Source organism: Natator depressus, chromosome 2 (genome assembly GCF_965152275.1).
Source record: "Natator depressus isolate rNatDep1 chromosome 2, rNatDep2.hap1, whole genome shotgun sequence".
NCBI lineage: Eukaryota > Metazoa > Chordata > Testudines > Cheloniidae > Natator > Natator depressus.
This window is the reverse complement of record NC_134235.1, coordinates 72,559,442-72,579,023: the sequence shown is the minus strand read 5'-3', so window position 1 is coordinate 72,579,023 and position 19,582 is coordinate 72,559,442. Positions and strand designations below refer to the sequence as shown.

At 41.1% G+C, this 19,582-nt stretch overlaps 1 protein-coding gene across 2 annotated transcripts in view; it reads left to right on the top strand.

The window, feature by feature from the left end:
* The window catches only part of MAPRE2 (microtubule associated protein RP/EB family member 2), a 155,492-nt gene that overhangs the window by 129,630 nt on the left and 6,280 nt on the right, over positions 1–19,582 (top strand). For both annotated transcript variants that reach the window (XM_074944415.1, XM_074944414.1), the window contains 2 exons: positions 6,958–7,097; positions 10,476–10,634. In XM_074944415.1, the coding sequence (XP_074800516.1) occupies positions 6,958–7,097; positions 10,476–10,634 (299 nt within the window). The remainder of the gene's footprint in view (positions 1–6,957; positions 7,098–10,475; positions 10,635–19,582) is intronic.

The following is a 19,582-nucleotide window of genomic DNA, read 5'->3' as shown; positions in this document are numbered from 1 at the left end:
TGAGCACTGATTCCCTTGTCTTTAAAACAAATGTGTGGGTGAGAGGGAGTCTCTCAGTAATGATTTAGTTAGTAGGGAAGCTGTTAATTCAAATAACCTTTTCTAAAGCTTAATCTTCCTCAAAGATTGTTTCTTCTCAGGAGCATGTCACCAGTGTAATTTCTTATTTTAGCCCTTTTTAATGAATGTGACAGAAGAAATACTGCAGTTAATGTGAGTGAGTCCCAAATTCCACGCAAGCAGTGACCATGAATGATGCCACAGAGTGCAATGTTTTGGCGTGTCCCTTTGCACTGCATTCATGCAGTTGTCACATGAGCAGAACTTCATAGCATTTTCCACAAATATTGAACAAGTTACTAATTACTGACATAGCTTCAGAGATAATTTGACCTTGAGGCAGTCAGTAGTTGGGGTATTTTGTCCGTAGGACTACAATTAAATCCCAGAAGTCCTATTTAGACAGAATCCTGGACCCATTATTTTGAATACATCTACTCAGAGTATTAAGTGACCTGGCATTCTGATCCCATGTTTTTGTAGTCAGCAATGAAAGTTTTGGGATTGTAGCAGTTTATACAAAATTTAAACATTTTTAATCTGCACATAAAAACTCCCATTTAGCAAAAAGAAAAGAAAATAGAAGCTGTAGTGGGAAATTCTTCAGCATAATGAGACTGATAGTAATTAGGTTTTTAGGGCATCATAAATACACTGCTTGATAATTGTAATGTTTGTAATAGCTACTCTATCCAATTTATGTTACATTGTCAAGATAAAAATAATTCCTGTCTTTATTAACGGTATATTAAATTATCTTACACCGGTGGTGGTTGTATTGCCAGGTACAAACTAAAATGAACTGAGTGTTAATTCAGGCAGCTGTGATGCTGCTAACAAGCTCAGTGACATGGTGTATTTAAAAACTGAGCTGTGAGCTAACGTAAAATCATAAAACACTGTGTCAGTTTTGGACATCTAAAGTTAACCCTGTCTGATTGGGAGTTGAGGCTGCCTGAAAGCATCCCAGCTGTTGATAATGAAATGCCTCATATGCCAGTGATGATTGAAAGAAACTGCTTACATGACAGATATGTAGGGGTGTCATTTAATTGTTTTCATAAATCTTCCTTTTGAAAATACAGTTGAAACTGTCATGAACTGCTGCCTAGGCAGGGAGCTATGGTAGATATTGCTATTTATTTCCATAGCACGAGCAAAGTGCCTAGTACTTTTGCAGGTAATGAGATATCCCTGCTACCCAAAAGAATAAATTTATAGTTAAAATGGACCACATGCCGACACAGAGCAGGCTTGAGATTCAAGGCAATAAAAATTACATTAATTAACAAAGACATACACAGGGCATGTATCTTGTTAAGCTGTTTGGGGCAGGGACTGTCCTCTTTGCTGCATATCTGTCCAGAGAATATGTAGTACAGTGTGGACCTCATACCTGATTGGTACCCTTGGATTCCATAATATACAAATAAATAATAATTCAGTCACATTGGCTGGAGTAAGTGCACAGACAAAAATTAATAATGAAAGTAAAATACTTTTTTTCTCAATAAAGAAATAAGAAGGAAGTCTGCTGCTATTCAGCTCTGAGGAGATATTATCCTATTTTCTGTGTCCTGCATCTTTAAATGTAAGGACTTTGCCTGTCTGCTGGGAGAATGAAGGGAGGTGGGGAGAGTGTTGAGGGCAATTCAAGATGGAGGATCTTAGCGTTGAGAGACTGTGCTCAGTACCATGGGATTCTGGCTTGGAATCCTCATGCTAAAATAAATCATCTTGACTGGAAGAACATGTTGGCTATTTGTGTATGGAAAATATAGCACCTCTCCACAGAGAATTAATGGAGCTCTTCCAGATTTACAGTGGTGTAAATAAGTGCAGTATTTGCACTCCTAGTGTTAAATTGTGCAGCTATTAAGTCTATCAAGGTTTCCCATTGTGAGTCCCAATTTCCAGGTACTTAGCTGATAAAAATGGGCTGGACTGAAATATTGCATTTAATTGTAGTTCTAGATTGGAGCCGTTACACGTTTTTATAAAATTTTGTTTCTGTTGGAAATTCATTTCCCCGCAAGGGCTTTCCCTGAGGCCAAACAAAAAGAGTAAATGTGGAGGTAAAACTTACTTTGATGCAAAAAATTTTCAGTTAGCATTTGCTGGGCGTCCTCTGTTGTTCAGATTTCATTTTCAGCTGTTTCTAGTTCATGCCATCTGGAACACTCAGATTATTTAGCTTTTTTTTAAAACGACAGTACTGATAATGGATATCAGAACATCCTGTTCGGTTAGGGTCTGATCCTGAGCAGTAAGGAGCATACCTAACTCCTGCTGACTTTAGTGGGGTTTGAAGTGCTTAGTGTCACTCAGGATAAGGAATTTAAAAAGCCATAGACTTAATATTTTAAAGCATAGTCCTTTAATAACTCTTCTGCTTGTGAAAGATGCTGTATGAGAAGTGTTATCAAATGATCTCTAACCACAGGCAGGAGACAGTCTGAGCTTTCCCAGAACACCCCACCATAGTGCCTCAAATTGCAATTGACAGAGAACATCTAGAGGTGAGAGAGTAGGTAGATGACTGTGCCTATTCAGTCCATGTTCTCTGCACATACTCAGTCCATGTGACCTTATGATTAGAAGTTTTATGAGATGGACTCAGGCTATATAACATCAAATGTTAACTTCTGGTCATATCAACACTCTGTCCAGTGATTTATGTGTTTCACATCCCATACCTAGGGCCCTACCAAATTCACAGCCACGAAACACGTCATGGACCGTGAAATCTGGTCCCCCGATGAAAGCTGATCTTTTGTGTGCTTTTACCCTACTATACAGATTTCACAGGGGAGATCAGTGTTTCTCAAATTGGGGGTCCTGACCCAAAAGGGAGTTGCAGAGCGATCACAAGGTTATTTTAGGGGTGTTGCGGTATTTCCATGCTTACTTCTGGGCTGCCTTCAGAGCTAGGCTGCCGGAGAGCAGTGGCTGCTGATTGAAGGCCCAGCTCTGCAAGCAGCAGCGCAGAAGTAAGGGTAGCAATACCATACACGCCACCCTTACTTCTGCGCTGGTACTGGCAGCCACTCTGCTTTCAGATTTCAGAGTAGCAGCCGTGTTAGTCTGTATTCGCAAAAAGAAAAGGGGTACTTGTGGCACCTTAGAGACTAACCAATTTATTTGAGCATAAGCTTTCGTGAGCTACCGCTCACTTCATCGGATGCAATTCATGCATCCGATGAAGTGAGCGGTAGCTCACGAAAGCTTATGCTCAAATAAATTGGTTAGTCTCTAAGGTGCCACAAGTCCTCCTTTTCTTTCTGCTTTCAGAGTTGGCCTCCCAGCCAGCAGCTGCCTCTCTCCAGCTCTGAAGGCAGCGCCGCCGCCAGAAGCAGCAGCGCAGAAGGAAGGGTAGCAATGCCACAACCACCCCTACAATAACCTTGCAGAACGCCCACCAGCACCACCAACACACACACACCCCTCCTTTTTTTGAGGGGCCAGGACCCCTACAATTACAACACCATGATATTTCAGATTTAAATAACTGAAATAATGAAATTCATTATTTTAAAAATCCTATGACCGTGAAATTAACCAAAATGGACCTTGAATTTGATAGGTCCCTAGCCAGACCCGATTACTAATTCCTAAAGTTATACCATCATTTTTTATGGTGGTATTCTAATGGTATTAGTTTTTGCCATTGTAGGTTGCAGTTGGAGATAATAAGCCTTGGTCTTGATATGCAAAAAAGCATATTCAATTATCTTCTGGTAACAGCTATCTAGTTGTGTGTGTGTGTTGCTTTTTCAGTGGGTGGCTTCTTCTGTTCGTTGTATTCTGCTCTAAAATGTTGTAACCCGAGACGTTACTGGACAAAGTGTGTGCATATTGCACTGTCTTGTCACTTCTGCTGTCTCCTGTTCATCTGTAAATTCAATTCAGAAATGCCCTCTTGGGTTAAACATACATGAACTTACTGCTTCCTATACATCGGACCATGTATCCACCTAATTTCTGTACTAGCACTACATATGAATTATTCTGGACATTACAGTGTGCTATAGAAGTGAAAAAGGGACTAGTTTCTGGAACTTCTTCTTTCCAAGCTATTCAAATCTTTTCAAAACCTCTGTTCATTTTAACCTGTGACTCTAAATCATATTCGCCTTGCCTGTCTTCGCCCCGGTGATGCATCTTCACATGCTGCATTTCTGTCCTCTGATTGACTAGTCTGCAAGGATATACATTGTACTTGTTTTCGCAACTTAGAAACTTCATCTTTCTTTTCTGTTACTTTTTCTCTTTATGTTTTTAAGTTTTATGAGTCACTGCACCAAGTTTGAGGAAGCAGTGCTTGTTAATAAGGGGGTCAACTTCCCTGCAAAGGGTCTAATGTGTTTCCAGGGGAAATGAAGAAGATTTTTTCCCCTTTGCCTAATCCTTTCTGTAAGAAATATGCTCTGTGTGTGCATTTGAAGACAGATACAGAGGTAGAGCTCCAGGTTCCATGAAGGCTGCCTTTACTAGCAGCTTTACAGTAATCTGGTCAATCTGAGCTAGTTGTATGCACTGTGACTATGGCTGGTCCCATCTAGCTATGTTGCCTTCCTGATCTTCAAGAAGTTTTTGCTGAACTTTTAGTGGAAACAAGCCAGGAAGGAAAAGAAACAGGCTGTCCTTGCCCTAGCTTTTAAAATATGCACCCTTGTTTCCACTTTAAAAAGCTTACCATGTATCTGAGGGGATTATTTATCTGGTTCTTATGAAGGAGTAAGATTTAGAAACTCTGATGAAAATTCCTAGTCTACGTATGTAAAGTATATGGTGGTGATGTGTATATAAATGCTATTGTATGAAAAATGAAGCTTATTGTCATATGGGATGCATGGATCACTTAAATGTCAGAGTAAGATCCTGGGATCCTAACAAAAGATTTGTTTTAATGAGTTGTGGTTTCAGTTGTATTTAAAGTATTGATCAGGCCCTTGGGGAAAATGTTAGTGAAGATTATACACAAAGATCTGCTGGTCTCTGACAAAGGAAAAAATGGCAACTAAAGATCTTACTCTATTGTCAGAGTAATTTACCAAAAAGACTTACTGTTTTGTTTGTGTAAGAGCAGTAGGGCACCGTTAGTGTGTATTGGTTCATGTTAGCCTCATGAACCAAATTTTATTGCTCAAGAAAAGAGCTGGATTGATGACATCTGTAGATACTAAGTGCTCTTTCAAAAGAATAAGTAATTTTAGGCATACGAACAGTGTAAATTTCATCTTTACCAACTCTGTATACTGTACCTGAACTCTGTTATCAAGGGGTGATGTGGTCCATGTATGTAACGTGTAAGGACTTCAGGATGGAAGATGCTATATTTTGGCCAGACTGGAGTTTTAACTTTCTGTTGGCAAGGTACCTTTCAGATAGATCAATAATTTTATTTGTAACAAATATGAAAAAGTATAGTGGAATTTTAGCCAAAATGGTGCCCACTAAAAGCAGATGAAATGTGTAATTGTTTATACTCTCAGGGCTGTCACTAGAGAATATAAAGTGATGAGAAAAGACAGCTCTTTGTATAGTAGCCAGTGTAGTCTGTGACTAAATCACAAGAACCTAACAAGCTTGACTGAATCACTGATCATTGCAATTCCTCCCAATCAGCTTTTGAGTTTCTTGACCGAGAAGCCTGAGGACATCTTGCGGGGGTGGGGGGGTTGAGTGTATGTGATGGGAGGGGGAGTCTTGCTACATCAAAGCTAATTTGTGGATTGAGTTCCTTAGGTTTTTACTCTTTACTCTGTTCCTTAAAGGAAAGTGGGCAATCTAACAAGCCTAACTTTTCCTCCTCAAGCCTTAAAGATAATTAAGGTTGGCAGAGAGGTCTAGGGAGTTCATTTCTATGCTTTTTAATTCTGCTCAGTCATTTTTGTTTAAAAACTGGTAACCTTATGCCACATTGAGACCATAAAGTGGGTGGTCTCTTCTGAAGAATAATGGGAGTGGGACGTCCTGTGCTTTGGGAGTTGATGCTGCTAATTACAGTACGTGAAGCTTGGGCATCTCCTTCCACGAATGGTAAACTCAGAGCCCAGTTGGGACTTTAGTAATCACTCAAACCCTAAAGAAGAGAGGGGAGAAGGGAAGGGCATCATATCAGTTGTCAGCCTTAGGGTGCGTAGAAAGATGGCACTAGCACTGCATTTTCCTGTGTCTATACTTAAGCATTTGTGCATGCTTGATGCTTGTGAAAATAGAGTACCTATCTGTGCTTGGTGTGGGTGGTGTTTTCTGTGGGCAAAAGTGTTGCTGTACATTTGGGTACATTATCGGCTTTGCTTTTCACACGAAGTACCAAAAACCTCCTAAGCTGATCAGAAACATTATCTTTTGGCCACTGCCGCAATCACGTGCTCACTGATGGATTTAATTCAGTTTGCATCTGCTGAATTTCAGTGTGATTGTACAAGTAATGGTGTTAGTTTCTTCTCCATTTTAAAGCATAGAAGCAGATAGACTTACAAATAAAATCACCACAAATTAAATCAACTTGCCTTTCTCCAGTAAATTTTTTAAATCAATAAATATTAACTGTTAAGCTAAACGATTTAGTTGTTGCCAGTGTCATCTTTAAAACTGTAAAGTAGTAGTAATTAAAGAAATTATGTTATTTATTCACCTTTCTTTGAGTATCAGTGAGGTATTTTGTCCTTTTAAACTGAAAGAAGCATTCTTGTTATGGTATTTACTTTCCTTTTCAATATTTTGCATCTTTCTACTTAAAACCGGGAAGTAACAGCACTAATGATCATATACAAATTAAATACCTTTTTTCTGTATCTGTATTTAAAAATTCAAATTATTGGGAGTATAATACTTAAATCTGATTTTTAAAAGAGTGTTCTCAAAACAATTTTATTCTTGTGCTTTCAGGTGCTGCTAAATCCAGTCCAGTTTCTAAACCAGGGTCCACACCTTCTCGTCCATCGTCAGCAAAAAAAGCCACACCAAGCAGCTCAGCATCCAAATCAGATAAAGATTTGGAAACACAAGTCATACAACTCAGTGAACAGGTAACTTTGCTTCAACCGCAGAATTAGTTATCAGTAGGGCCCTACCAAATTCATGGTCCATTTTGGTCAATTTCATGGACACAGGTTTTAAAAAAATCGTGAATTTCAGTTATTTAAATCTGAAATGTCAAGGTGCTGTAACTGTAGGGGTCCTGAACCATAAAGGAGTTGTGGAGGGTGGGGGTCCGCAGGGTTATTGTGTGGGGGGGTGGCGGTACTACTACCCTTACTTCTGTGCTGCTGCTGGCAGTGACTCTGCCTTCAGAGCTGGGCAGCTGGAGAGTGGCGGCTGCTGTCTATGGATCCCAGCTCTGAAGGCAGAGCTGTCGTCAGCAGCAGTGCAGAAGTAAGGGCGGCGTGGTGTGCTATTGCCACCCTTACTTCTGTGCTGCTGCCTGCAGAGCTGGGCCCTCAGTCAACAGCCGCCACTCTCTGGGCGCCCAGCTCTGAAGGCAGCAGCGCAGAAGTAAGGGAGGCATGGTATGGTATTGCCACCCTTACTTCTGCACTGCTGCTAGCAGGGCGCCGCCTTTAGAGCTGGGAGCCCGGCTAACAGCCACTGCTCTCCAGCCGCCGAGCTCTGAAGGCAGCGCAAGTGTGGGAATACCGTGATCCCCTTAAAATAGCCTTGTGACTGCCCTGCAACTCCTTTTTGGGTCAGGACCCCCACTTTGAGAAATGCTGGTCTCCCCTGTGAAATCTGTATAGTATAGGGTAAAAGCACATAAAAGACCAGATTTCATGGGAAGAAACCCAGTTTCACAGTCCGTGACGTGTTTTTTGTGGCCGTGAATTTGTTAGGACCCTCATTATCAGAAGCACTAGGAAAGATATGAAAAGTCATGAAAACGAAGATTACTGTATACTGATAGTAAAAGTACTGAGACGGAGCAAAACATTGAACAACTGAAAAATTAACTTCCGATTCCAGTCTGGATTATATTCACTTCACAGTGGTGAAGGATCTAACAAATGGAATAGCTCAGCTATGAACACAAAAGTGATGTCATTAAAAAAATGCTGCTCTAGCAGTTGGCTGCAGGATGGCCAATGTTGTACCCATATTTTAAAAAGATGCTAAGGATGATTTTGGGTGAATCATACTGCAGTGCGAGAGCTGCCTTAAAGCTAGTTGTACTTGAATATGCATTTACAGTTTTACTTGAATACAGATAGCTGCATGGTTTATAAGAAAAATTCTAGTCCCTCTAACATGAGAATTTAGAAAGAAAGAAGAATTGTATGTCTGTTATATATATATTTAGAGTTTAAAAGGTATCTTGATAATTATTTTTCTCTGTTACGAAGAATCCAGTAACATTTTGTGAGTTAAGTCTGTCCTCATGGATTAAAACTTGTGATAGGAGGAATAATGAAACATAACTTATTTTCACCATGGAAAGAGGTTTAATAGTAGGGTCCCAGGGATCTGTAGTTGGATTTGGAGTTTGGTGGTGGTCAATATACTTCGCTATCTGGAAGGAAATGGTAACATGTTATTGTAGAGTTAAGTATACAGCAGCTAAGATATTTGTAATTTGACTTTTGTTTACACAAAGTTATTCTTTCAAAAAGTATTTGAGGGCTCTGTTCTAGTTTATGTGAAACCTGTTATTTTAATACAGTCAGAATAAACCGCAAATGAGTGCAACAGGTATAGTGGTGAAACAGAGCTGGAAAAGTGTATCTTGGAACTAGATTCTCATGTGCAGGTGTCAATTAAGAGAAGTACTTTGAAACTCGAGCAGTTTCAGCTTTTCTCACATGCGGCCATCATGGGCTTTTCTTGTGGCCACAGCCTCCTGGGCGGTGATTGAGTGGGGGGAAGCACAGTGGCTCATCCCCCGAGGCCATCAGCAGGGGTTCAGCCCTGCCCCCCTCTGGAGCCACAAGTGCCAGAGGATCAGCCAGCCAGTATGAGTTCGCCACCTTCCTGGGAACCGTGGGGCTTGGGCTTCCTGCTTCAGCTCTGGGGTGGCAGGCAGCAGGCTCCAGCTGTGGGGACTCTGGCCCCAGCTGCGTGGTGGTGGGTGTTGGCCCTGGGCTCACCACCCCTCCATCATCCCTGGCCCTCACTGCCTCCCTACCCACCTCTCCATCCAGTGCTTAATTTGTCCCCTAGCTTGCCGGGGCTGGGTAAATCTGCTATGGAAAGTAGTATTTGTGTGTCTGTTAATATCACTTTTCACTGCCTTCCAGCTAGCTAGCAAGTCTGCTTCTGTGAAAAGTGATGATATATATAACATACAAATATCACTTTTCACTTTTTACTAGCTAGAAAGTCTAATAAAAAAAGCAACGAAAAAAGCAAAAGAAACCACCACCACATCAAAAGAGAAGAACATGAAAAACATGAATTTGTGTTTCTATTCTGTGTAGGTCCAGTAAAGAATAGAGACAATTGTATTTATTGTTGAGTTTGCAACAACAACAACAAAAACCCTACATAAATAAATTACAATGATTTGGACATGTATATATGTATATTTATTTGTTTTTCCTAAAGTTAAATAAGTATTTTAGGAAAAATTGTCAGAGTGGCCACCAGCAAGGGTTGATGGCCGCTCTCTGAGGTCACCAAAAAATTTGTTGTGAGAACCCCATCAGGGAGCACCTGGATCAACCACCTGAAAGCTGGTATTTCAGAACTACCACTATATTTTATGCCAGCATAAGAGAATTCTGAAACCCAGCACCAGACCAGTTAAACAAGTCAAGAAAGGTATAAGCAGCCACACAGTATTCGCACTCAAAGATTTTTTTAACATATAGTAGGTCATCTGATCATTATTCTGCCAAGGCAGGATTGACAGAAAACTAAAAAAATTATCATAAGAGACACAGCTAAATATTTTTAAGGAGTAGATCAATTTTAGGATAAACAATACTTACAACAAATGTACATTAATTCAGCCAAAGTAGAAATGCAGCCATTATGAATATTGTGAAATTGCCATGGCAAGTGGCTCAGCTTGGCACTTATAGCAGTCTCAACAGGGGGCCAGGTTTTAGTCATAGCTCCTGAGCCACTCTGTTATTGGAGCTTGCTGTTGATATGTATTACCACAGCACTGAAACATTCTGTAGAAATGGTCCCTCCAGGGTCAGGGTTGAGGTGCCTTGATGGGTAGTATGGGGAAATCTACACTCTTTTGCCCATGCTGCTCTGTGAACAAGGATTTCCTTATTCCGACAGTCTGGCACCTTTAACAACTACAAAATGCACCTTTAAGTTTAAAGACTTGTAAAAAAGTATATATATTAAGATTATGCCTGTTATGTACTGTCCTGCACTGTAGGCAAAACTCACTCATAGTTTGTCTCACAGATGGCATGTGCCGTGCTCCTGTTATTGGAACATGTATGTTTTATTTACAGGTACATTCATTAAAACTTGCACTCGAAGGCGTGGAGAAGGAAAGGGATTTCTACTTTGGAAAATTAAGGGAGATTGAACTTCTCTGCCAAGAACATGGGCAAGAAAATAATGACCTTGTCCAAAGGCTAATGGAAGTCCTTTATGCTTCAGAAGAACACGTAAGTGCAAGATATTCTTTATTCTCATATGTTTCCTTAATGAAAACAGGCTTAATTTTGGTTGAAGAATCACTGGCACCATATTGAGTCAAGTTCTCTAGGTAGATCAGCACAGATTGTTGCAACCTAGTCTTTTTAACAAATGTCAATTTAAAAAAACACTTTGCATCTAGAGACAATTGTTTTTTGTTATTGGTGAATGCACTGAAGGGGCTGATAGCTTTTTAGTGCAGTTGTATAAATTTTATGTGCTCTAATTTTGTTGAGATGTTAATCTGAAACAGAAGGGGACATCAAAAGCATTTTAAAGTATTTTCAAATTTTCTTGTTCCTGCCTCTGCTTTGTTTCTGCTGCTGCGATTATACAGAAATTTTTTTGTAATCCTGTTCCTTGACATGTTCTTGAAAGTCAGATTGCATAAATATGCTGAAATACAGAGGGTCCTAAATATCTCAGAATATTAAATTGAAGACCAGATAGACATGTTCACAGATTTGCACGCTGTACACGCTATGATTACTTCTGGTACCAGGAACATATCTGCTTTTTTATTTAGCATTTTTATCCTGTTGCTATAGGCAGAATCTTCACTGCACAAAACACAATAATCTTTTGTCCTTTTCAATCTACCAATATTTCAGAATTATTTTATCTGGAAGAATAAGCAAGAATCTCACTTGTATTATAGACATAGCATGGTAAACATTTAATAGAACAGGAAGAAGAGGGCTGACAAAGGATACTGACTAAATTCCTTAGATATGTTCGGGGTAATGACTCCATGAGAATTTAGTTGGAACTACTCCCATTCATGTTGGCTAAATCCCTGTGTGCACTACTCTGAAGATTGACACCACACACACGCCCTGCCGCTCAGTCTCCAGTGGACCGTAGCTTTGGTTCCATAATGTATTGGCATCAACATACTCTCACTGGTACTGTGGTTTTGTTGACACTTCCTTATTTAGTATCTATTCTCAGATGATAACTTCAGTAGTAGTTGGTTTAGTTGTCTTGAGATAAGATTATTGGATCATTAAAAGCAAGGCTAGAATAATTTACCTTGTGTAGTTTTTAAAACACTATCAAGAACTTGAAAATTGTAATTATGATCTTGATGGCCCCACGCAGCTAAAACTGATTGGAAGTGGGAGGGATTCATGGAGGTTTCCTTAGGGAACAAACCAGTATTTCAATACTGATAGGACCAAACATTTTAAAAAAACTTGACCAGACATATGAGCAAAGTCCATAAGAACTGCACATATATAGTGGTCAAAGGAAATGTCTGGATGCAAGAACAGTGATCTATTTGTAAAGGGAAGCCGGAGAAATCCCTTCTCCCCATATCCTATCACATCTGTTTGTTCGTTGGCTTGAATTGTTAAGCGACTTCCCAGCTAAAGAATGCGTGTTGATTCCCTTTTCTTTAGCTTTCGTTATTAGCAAAACACATCACAAAATTCAGCTTACCTCAGATCATAGTTCTGAGCCCTTTGTCTGGTTCCCTTCCATCCTCCCCACTAGGAATGTCATAAACTAATAGCTGCCCAAGAACATTTAGCATATACAGTGCAGCCCTGTTCTCCCGCATCTGGATACAGATAACTTCCACTGAATTATTGCATATTCTGCAATGGGAAAACTGAGCCCCTTGTCTTTCTTCCTTAGATCTTCGGTGCTCAATGTTGGTTTACTGAGGCAAGACATCAGCGCACTAGCACTTAGAGCCAAAGATCTAGGTGCTCTGATGCTAACAGTGGAGAGGGTAGCTGCATATCTTGCTGACTCTTTCTTTTGCAGTGTCTTCTCTTTTCCTTGGCTTGCCTTGCCTTTGCGTTCTATTTTCTGCCTGTGCAGTGAATCTGTTCCTCATCTCCAAGTTAAGTGTTCTCTCTATCACTGAGCATTTTGTAGGCTAATCCCTTGGTAACAGCAGTTAGGATTTCCTGAGCCCCAAATGAAAGAGAGCCCCAACTCCCAAAGGTACAAGCAGCTCCAACAGTTCTGGTTTCTTGCTAATGAGTTCTTGCTAAATCCAGCTTTGGTTTAACCTCTGGTCTAATGGACTGCTAATGAAAGAGCTGGAGTGTAGGGGCTGTCAGTGAAGCGAAAGGGTTAACTTAGTGTTCAGGGTGCATTTTAGATATCAAGGGTCATGAGGCTCTCCTCAGCAAAAAGTTATAGATAGAACAAACTGTACAAATCATTCCTGGCAAAGGCCTCATGCTTGAAATATCATTGTTGACTTAAATTTGTTTTCAGTTCATATTTCCAATAACCTTTTGGTAGCACTCACAGGCCCTGGTTCATTTAAGCTGTAATTTTACCGGCATGTATTGTATTCTTTCTAGAGAGCATGCCCTATTCAGACATGCCAACTGTTCTTATTCAGTTTTTAATCCCTATTTTTAATAGCTCTTTTTAAAAAATAAACTTAATATTTGTGAAAAGTTCTGGATTGACAGCACTAGAGACTGGAGCTCACCTCTCAGATCAGCTACCCCTTAAGCAGGGCTGTCCTTAGGATTTATGGGGCCCTACGCAGTATTATTAAACTGGTGCCCCTATGTTGGCGCAACTGGTGCCCCTGTGCCGGTGCATTTGGCTCTGTGAATACTGGTGCCCCTTTATTGGCTCTGTGAATACGGCCCCTGCCTTCTGCCTAGTAAGGATACTGCAGCGCGCACTGTGTGCGTGGGAGCTGACCCATGCTTACCTGCTGTCCCAGTCATAGCCGCAGACTCCACGGGTGGGTACTCCCCACACACGGAAAATTTTTGCATCACGCGCCCCTCTTCCCCCCTCGTGCCACACCTCTCGCTTGCCAGCCGCCCAGCACTTACCAACTCCTCCCCCCTCCCTCCCAGCGCTTCCAGAGTGCCGCAAACAGCTGATTCGCGGCGTTTAAGCTCCGGGAAGGAGGGGGAGAAGCAGGGGTGGGGCGCGCTCAGGGGAGGAGGCGGGGCGAGGGTGGAGCAGGGGCTTGAAGGGGCACAGGCTTGGGGGAAGGGGTGGAGTGGGGGCGGGGCATGGAGTGGAGGCAGGGGGGTCGAGCATCCCCTGGCAAGATGAGAAGTTGGCGCCTATGGTCCCGGTGGTGCACCAAATTTTTGGGTGCCCTACACAGCCGCATATGCTGTGTATGCCTAAGGAAGGCCATGCCCCCAAGTAAATTCCTTATAGAATTTAATAAAGTTTTATATGCCTGTGATAGAATTCGATGTAAGTTCTTTCAGAATACCTATAAAGGATGTTGTCTATCACATTCAGTAGATTTTTACAGTAATTTCTGTGTAACATTATTACATTTTTGTAGAATCCTATTGGTTTCATCTCTGTTAAATTAATACATAATTAAGGCTGTGATGTGGTCGCGAGTATTTTTAGTAGAAGTCATGAACTGGTCACAGGCAATAAACAAAAATTCACAGCCCCATGACCTGACCTTGACCTCTACTATAAATACCCCTGACTAAATCTTAGCTGGGGGGACCCCCCCGGGGGAGCTGCTGCTCTGGAGGGGGGAGGGTGGTGGCGGGCTGCTTCTCTAGGGGGGGCAGAGGGGGCCCAGAGCCTGCAGCACTGTGGAGGAGGCCATAGAGCAGTGGCTGCTCTGGCCACTCCCAGGGCCACATCCCCGCTGCTGCTTCCGCCACCCCTAGGACTGGTGCTCAGTCGGTCCCCTGGGCCAGCCACACCAGGGCTGGGCAGTCCCTGGGGTAGCTCCAGCATCGGCTGGTGCAGCTGGCTGAGGGACTGTCCGAATGGCTGCCTGAGGAGCAGCTCCAGTAGCAGCCAGCGTGGCTGTCCCAGGGCCACCTGAGCAGCAGTCCCAGGGGCTGGGGTCAGCCACACTGGCCACTGCAGAAGTCACGGAGGTTGCAGAAAGTCACGGAATCTGTGACTTCCGTGACCTCCTCGACAGACACAGAGCCCAATAAGTAATCCATAAGGCACAACCTGGTCCGTGGCTTTATCAGCTTCTCTACGTTGCCTCTGTACTGAACTGGAGACAACAATTTTAGGGTACCAATAAAGCAGCTTCCATTCAGTCAGTAGACTTTCTCTGCTGAGATTGACAATGCAGGCACCAACTTGGATGAGTTGTTTTTTCTTTTTTGTTTGTTAAATCTTTGTTTATAAGAATTTTTACTCAGTAACAAAGATATGAAGGGAATACAAACATCACCCAGAGAAAAATAAAATTAATATTAGCAAGTAAAAATCATTTATTTATGTCTGTAAGAACAAAGCTGGATATAAAGAGAGGTGAAGAGGAAGAGTGCTGGGGAGAGGAAAGACTTCAAAGACATCAGCAAAGTCGCAGGAGCATTTGAGAAAGACAGATACTGGGTCATTAGTTTTTTAGTAAATGTATTGCTTATGACATGGATGTGCTGAGAACTGAACTGGGACTTCAGTTAGCAAGTTAAACATTTGATAGTCTGTTTAGCCTAACAGCTTTCAGTCACTTTTTTGAACTGGGGTAATTCAGTCTTGTAATCCAGAGGTGAAAGGCTTCATATCCAGTTATGAATCCTTGAGCCATGCAATTCTGGCTTGTAGTGAAAAATTTGCTTCTTCTATTCTCTCTCCTAAACAGTCTAGTCTGTTGCAGTTCAATGGAAGCGAAAGGCTTGCCATTATTAATTGCTTTAGTGCGTATCTATCCCTGTCAGTCACCCAGCTCAAGCAGGTTCTCAAGCAGTTTGTCTTAATTTAGTAATTTTTAGCAACCTACTGCTCCAGTCCCTCAGAAAGAAACTCCAGTTGAAAGAGACACTTCCTGAAGTAGTTGGGCTTCATAATACCTGACTGTGCCGGCAGTCACACCTGTGCGGTTAGATGGCTCACCGTATGAGTCAGATAGATTGAAGAGTCAGGTTATTCACAGCTGGAAGCTAGCATCTCTATTAGGGGAAGCCTGAGGTGACACAATCCTACGATATATGGTAGAAGTAAATGCTCTATTACTTTACTTTTTAGGGATGCTGTTCAAATAGACTATATGGTCCCAAAGTGATTGTGCATAGTGAAAGTCTGACTTTCCTATTTCATTTGTATAGAGAAATTTATGCCCATATTTCAGAACAACTTCTTCAGGAGTGGCCAGGGCACAGGGAGAATTTGCCATTTCCAGCCCAAGGAAACCATTCCTCAGGCAGACAGAAGACCAGCAGTCTTGTTCAGAGTCAGAGTAGGTTCCCAAGCCACTTCTTGGCTCATGATTAGTGGCTTTCCCTAGCACATGTACAAGATCAGGATGTACAAGTTTATACTATCATGCATGTATTCTCTAACTGGTGCCTCAGAAAAATCTGCATGTCAGGGGGAATTGATTTAAATCAAATTTATTCAAATCACTGATTGTAATCATGTTTTAAATCAGCAGCCATGAAACATGATTTAAATAATTGATTTTAATCACGTTTTACATTCATACTTTATAGTTATTTTCCTGAAGAAAGGTTGATTCTCGTTGCTTGGTAATCATTAACACATCTTGATTTGCAACTAAATATAGTCCTTACATTAAATCTGGTGTTTATTTGTGTTAATCAGGACGATATCTGTACACTTTTATTTAAGTAATTATCTACGTTAATTTTTTGCTTGTGATTTGTGTTAAGCTCTATTTCAGTGGTGCCCAAACTTTTCCTGTCACACCCTCCCCCCCCCCCCCCCCCCCAATCAGTAATCGAATCTGTCCACGCTCCCTCTCCGCTACAGCACAGCTTTGGCTGACGGCAGAGTGGGCGGGGTCCAGAACTGGAGCTGGGGCTAGAGGCAGAGCTGGCCTGGGAACAAAGAGGCACTGGGGGCAGAGCTGGCACTGGGGGCAGAGTGGAGCTGGGCTGGGGCTGGAGCTGGGCTGGGGCAGAGCAGAGGGCGGAGTGGAGCTGCGGTTGGGGTTGGAGCTGGGCTGGGGCAGAGCAAAAAGCGGAGTGGGGCTGGGCTGGGGGCAGAGCAGGGCTGGGTGGCACTCCCTCTCTGTCTCCCATGGGGGCTGGCCAAGCCCTGTGATGCGATCCCCAAACGTTCCTCCTTCCCCCCCCTTTGGGAGTACCCCACAGTTGGGGGACCACTGCTCTATTTGGATGGAAATTCAAATGCAATTAAAAATGCACAAAACCAGCATTTTATTTTTTTATTAAGTAAAACTGCTTTAAATATGCTGAATACGTAAAACAAAAAAGTTTATCAAAACATGTTTTGCATTTAAAACAGATTTATAACCTGTATTGTCTGTAGTTAGTAAATTGAACTAATTGTTTCTGGTCATTGTGTCTTTCAAGATTTTAGATCTTATAGATCTCATCCTCTCTTACCTAGCTTTTATTCATAGATTGATAGAGAAAAACAAGCTTTCCTGCTTTTTCAACTCCCATCTGCGTTTGAAGTTGAAATAAACTAGTCTTTGAACTGAACTAGTTGAATAAACTAAAGTGAAGAAAATATTTTTTCTGTACCTGCGGAAGAGGCTACTACTGTCAAAAGCTAGTTTAGCACTTCAACAAACTCAGGTGACATCTACCAGTACAGTGGTTTTGACTGTCTCCAAAGTTTGACAGCAAACATGTAATAATTAATATTTTAATGTTTAAATTATATAATTTTAAGATTGTAATAAGTTTTGGCTCAACATAGATTGTCAATTTCAAATATAATTTTAAATAGTATATTTTCTTAAAAAACAACCCTGTATTTAGCTTAAATAAACTCCAATTTCAATAATGAAGAAAGCTGATTTTAAAAAAAAAATCACTGATTTTAATTTACCCTGGCATCTCATCAGACAGGTAAACACCCAGGGAGTCACTCTTAATGCCCAAGATTAGGAGTATCAGTGCTGATATTTTGACTTTTGTGTATCATTCTGTTTTTATTTTGTTTAACTTCCCATCTGAAAAGGACCATTCCAAAACCAGCTCAGCATTGACACCAAATGTAAAAACCTTATTCTGCCTCCCCTATCCTCTAGAAACGTATAGTTATCTGCTAAAATGGAAACACTTTATTGCACAGCCTGCTTTGAATTAAACTGAGAAGCCTCAAATTCTCTTCATCAGATTCTCCCTCCCCCCCCCCCCCGCCTCTACATTTGAAAATTAGCAATATCCATTTTGGAGAGTTATTTACACCAATCACGTCTAATAAAAATTGTCTGGAGATAGCAGGTCCTGCAGAGGTATTGGATTGTTGATGGTACAACTTGAATGGCAGCTAAGCAAAGTTGTCCCCCCGCCTCTCAGTCGTAGTCAGCTAGCTATCACTAATATAGGGCAGGGATGAATTATGTAGGGTCTTTTCAGTAAAATCATTCTCCAGAATGATGAAATCTGCTGAAACAAAGCATAGCTTTTAATGGTGCCAGAGTCAATGGGAACGTGGAAAGTGCGCTTTAAGATTTGGTTTTTGAGTTCCAGTATCACTAAACTGCACAATATTTTACTAAAATTAGTATCTTGAAATAATAAATCTCTGATCTAAAAGAATCAGTGTTTATTTGCCTTGTAGGAAGGTGCATTCTATGAAGCATCTCTAGAGAATGTTGTACATAACTAATCCGTTTTTTTAAATAATGGGATTTAATGGTGGTCCTCAGACAACAAAGGCCAGACATAATGTCACTAACAGTAGCCAGTGAGGTCAATGAATGCTGAACCCAGAGTTGTTCAAAGAAAATAAATATGTTTTAAATAAAACGTAAATTAAATAAATATTTAATTATTCTTAAGGTACATTTTGTGGATTAAATAAAACTCCCAAAAATGTTTAGGTATCCTTTTAAACTTTGATTTAGGTTAGCAGAATTGTGAATGAAACAACTAAGGAAAATAAAAATATCTATTTCCTAAAGTGCATCCAACTTTTGAACACGAGACTGTATTTCACTCATTTGTAAAGCATTCTGGACCTTGTGCATTTTATAATGTAATTTAGCAGATCATGCTTCTGTGATCATGCTTAGCACTTAGCTTTGCAGGGCTGGGGAAGGGCAGGAAAATCTGCTCCCTAGTGCACCTCTGCAGGAGACAGCGATACTATATTGTAGGGGAAAGGAGGAAGAAAAACTAGAGCTGCCATCTTTGTTAGCCGGCCCCAGAGGGGGGCTTGTCAGGACTGCGTTGTGGCCTTGCCCCCAAAGAATCCTCAGAGCTGCACGGGGGGAAATTCTGACTTCATCTCTTCCGAAGGTAGCACATTGTTCTGGCCAGTGCTGCTCCCAGTGCCCAGAGAGTACTGCACCTGTGGGTATGGTGCTTCCTTTCTCTCCTCAGTTTGGATATTATTACTGCCAACCCTAAATGTTCAAAAGTGATGAGTCAGACCCAGAAAATCATATGAGTGTTTTAAATGTTGGGTTCTTTTTAAATGCGCCTTCTGACTTTCGAGCCTTCCGAGCTTCTAGCCATGAAGGCTACACATTCTTTTTTTTCCCCCTTCAGTCTATGCCTAGATACTCATGTAATGGCATAACTGAGGCTTTAGGAAAACCAGCAAATACTGGGGTATTTGCAGTAAAATCATGAGTTGGCAACACTGCTCAGACTCTTAGGAGCCATCATTGAATTTTAAGAGACTTGACCAGGGTAGGTGAATGACAAATCAGGGAATATGTATCAGGAGCTCTCATTTAGCCACATCCCTTATCAAACTCTAGCTTGCAGATAAACTACCTATTCTTTAATGTCCATTCAGAGGAACAATATGTCACGTAATGCTGTGAAAACCAACAGCATTTTGGGGGGAATAATCCCAGCTCCCATCAAGCACAAACTGGTTAAAATAAAATCCATATATTAACTAGTAAATGGGTTAATCCGTTATAATTAGTGCTCTCAATTAATCATAGTTAATGCATGCAATTAACACAAAACAAATTAACTAGATTTTAAAAAGACGCAATCGCAATTTTAATAGCACTGTTAAACCATAATAG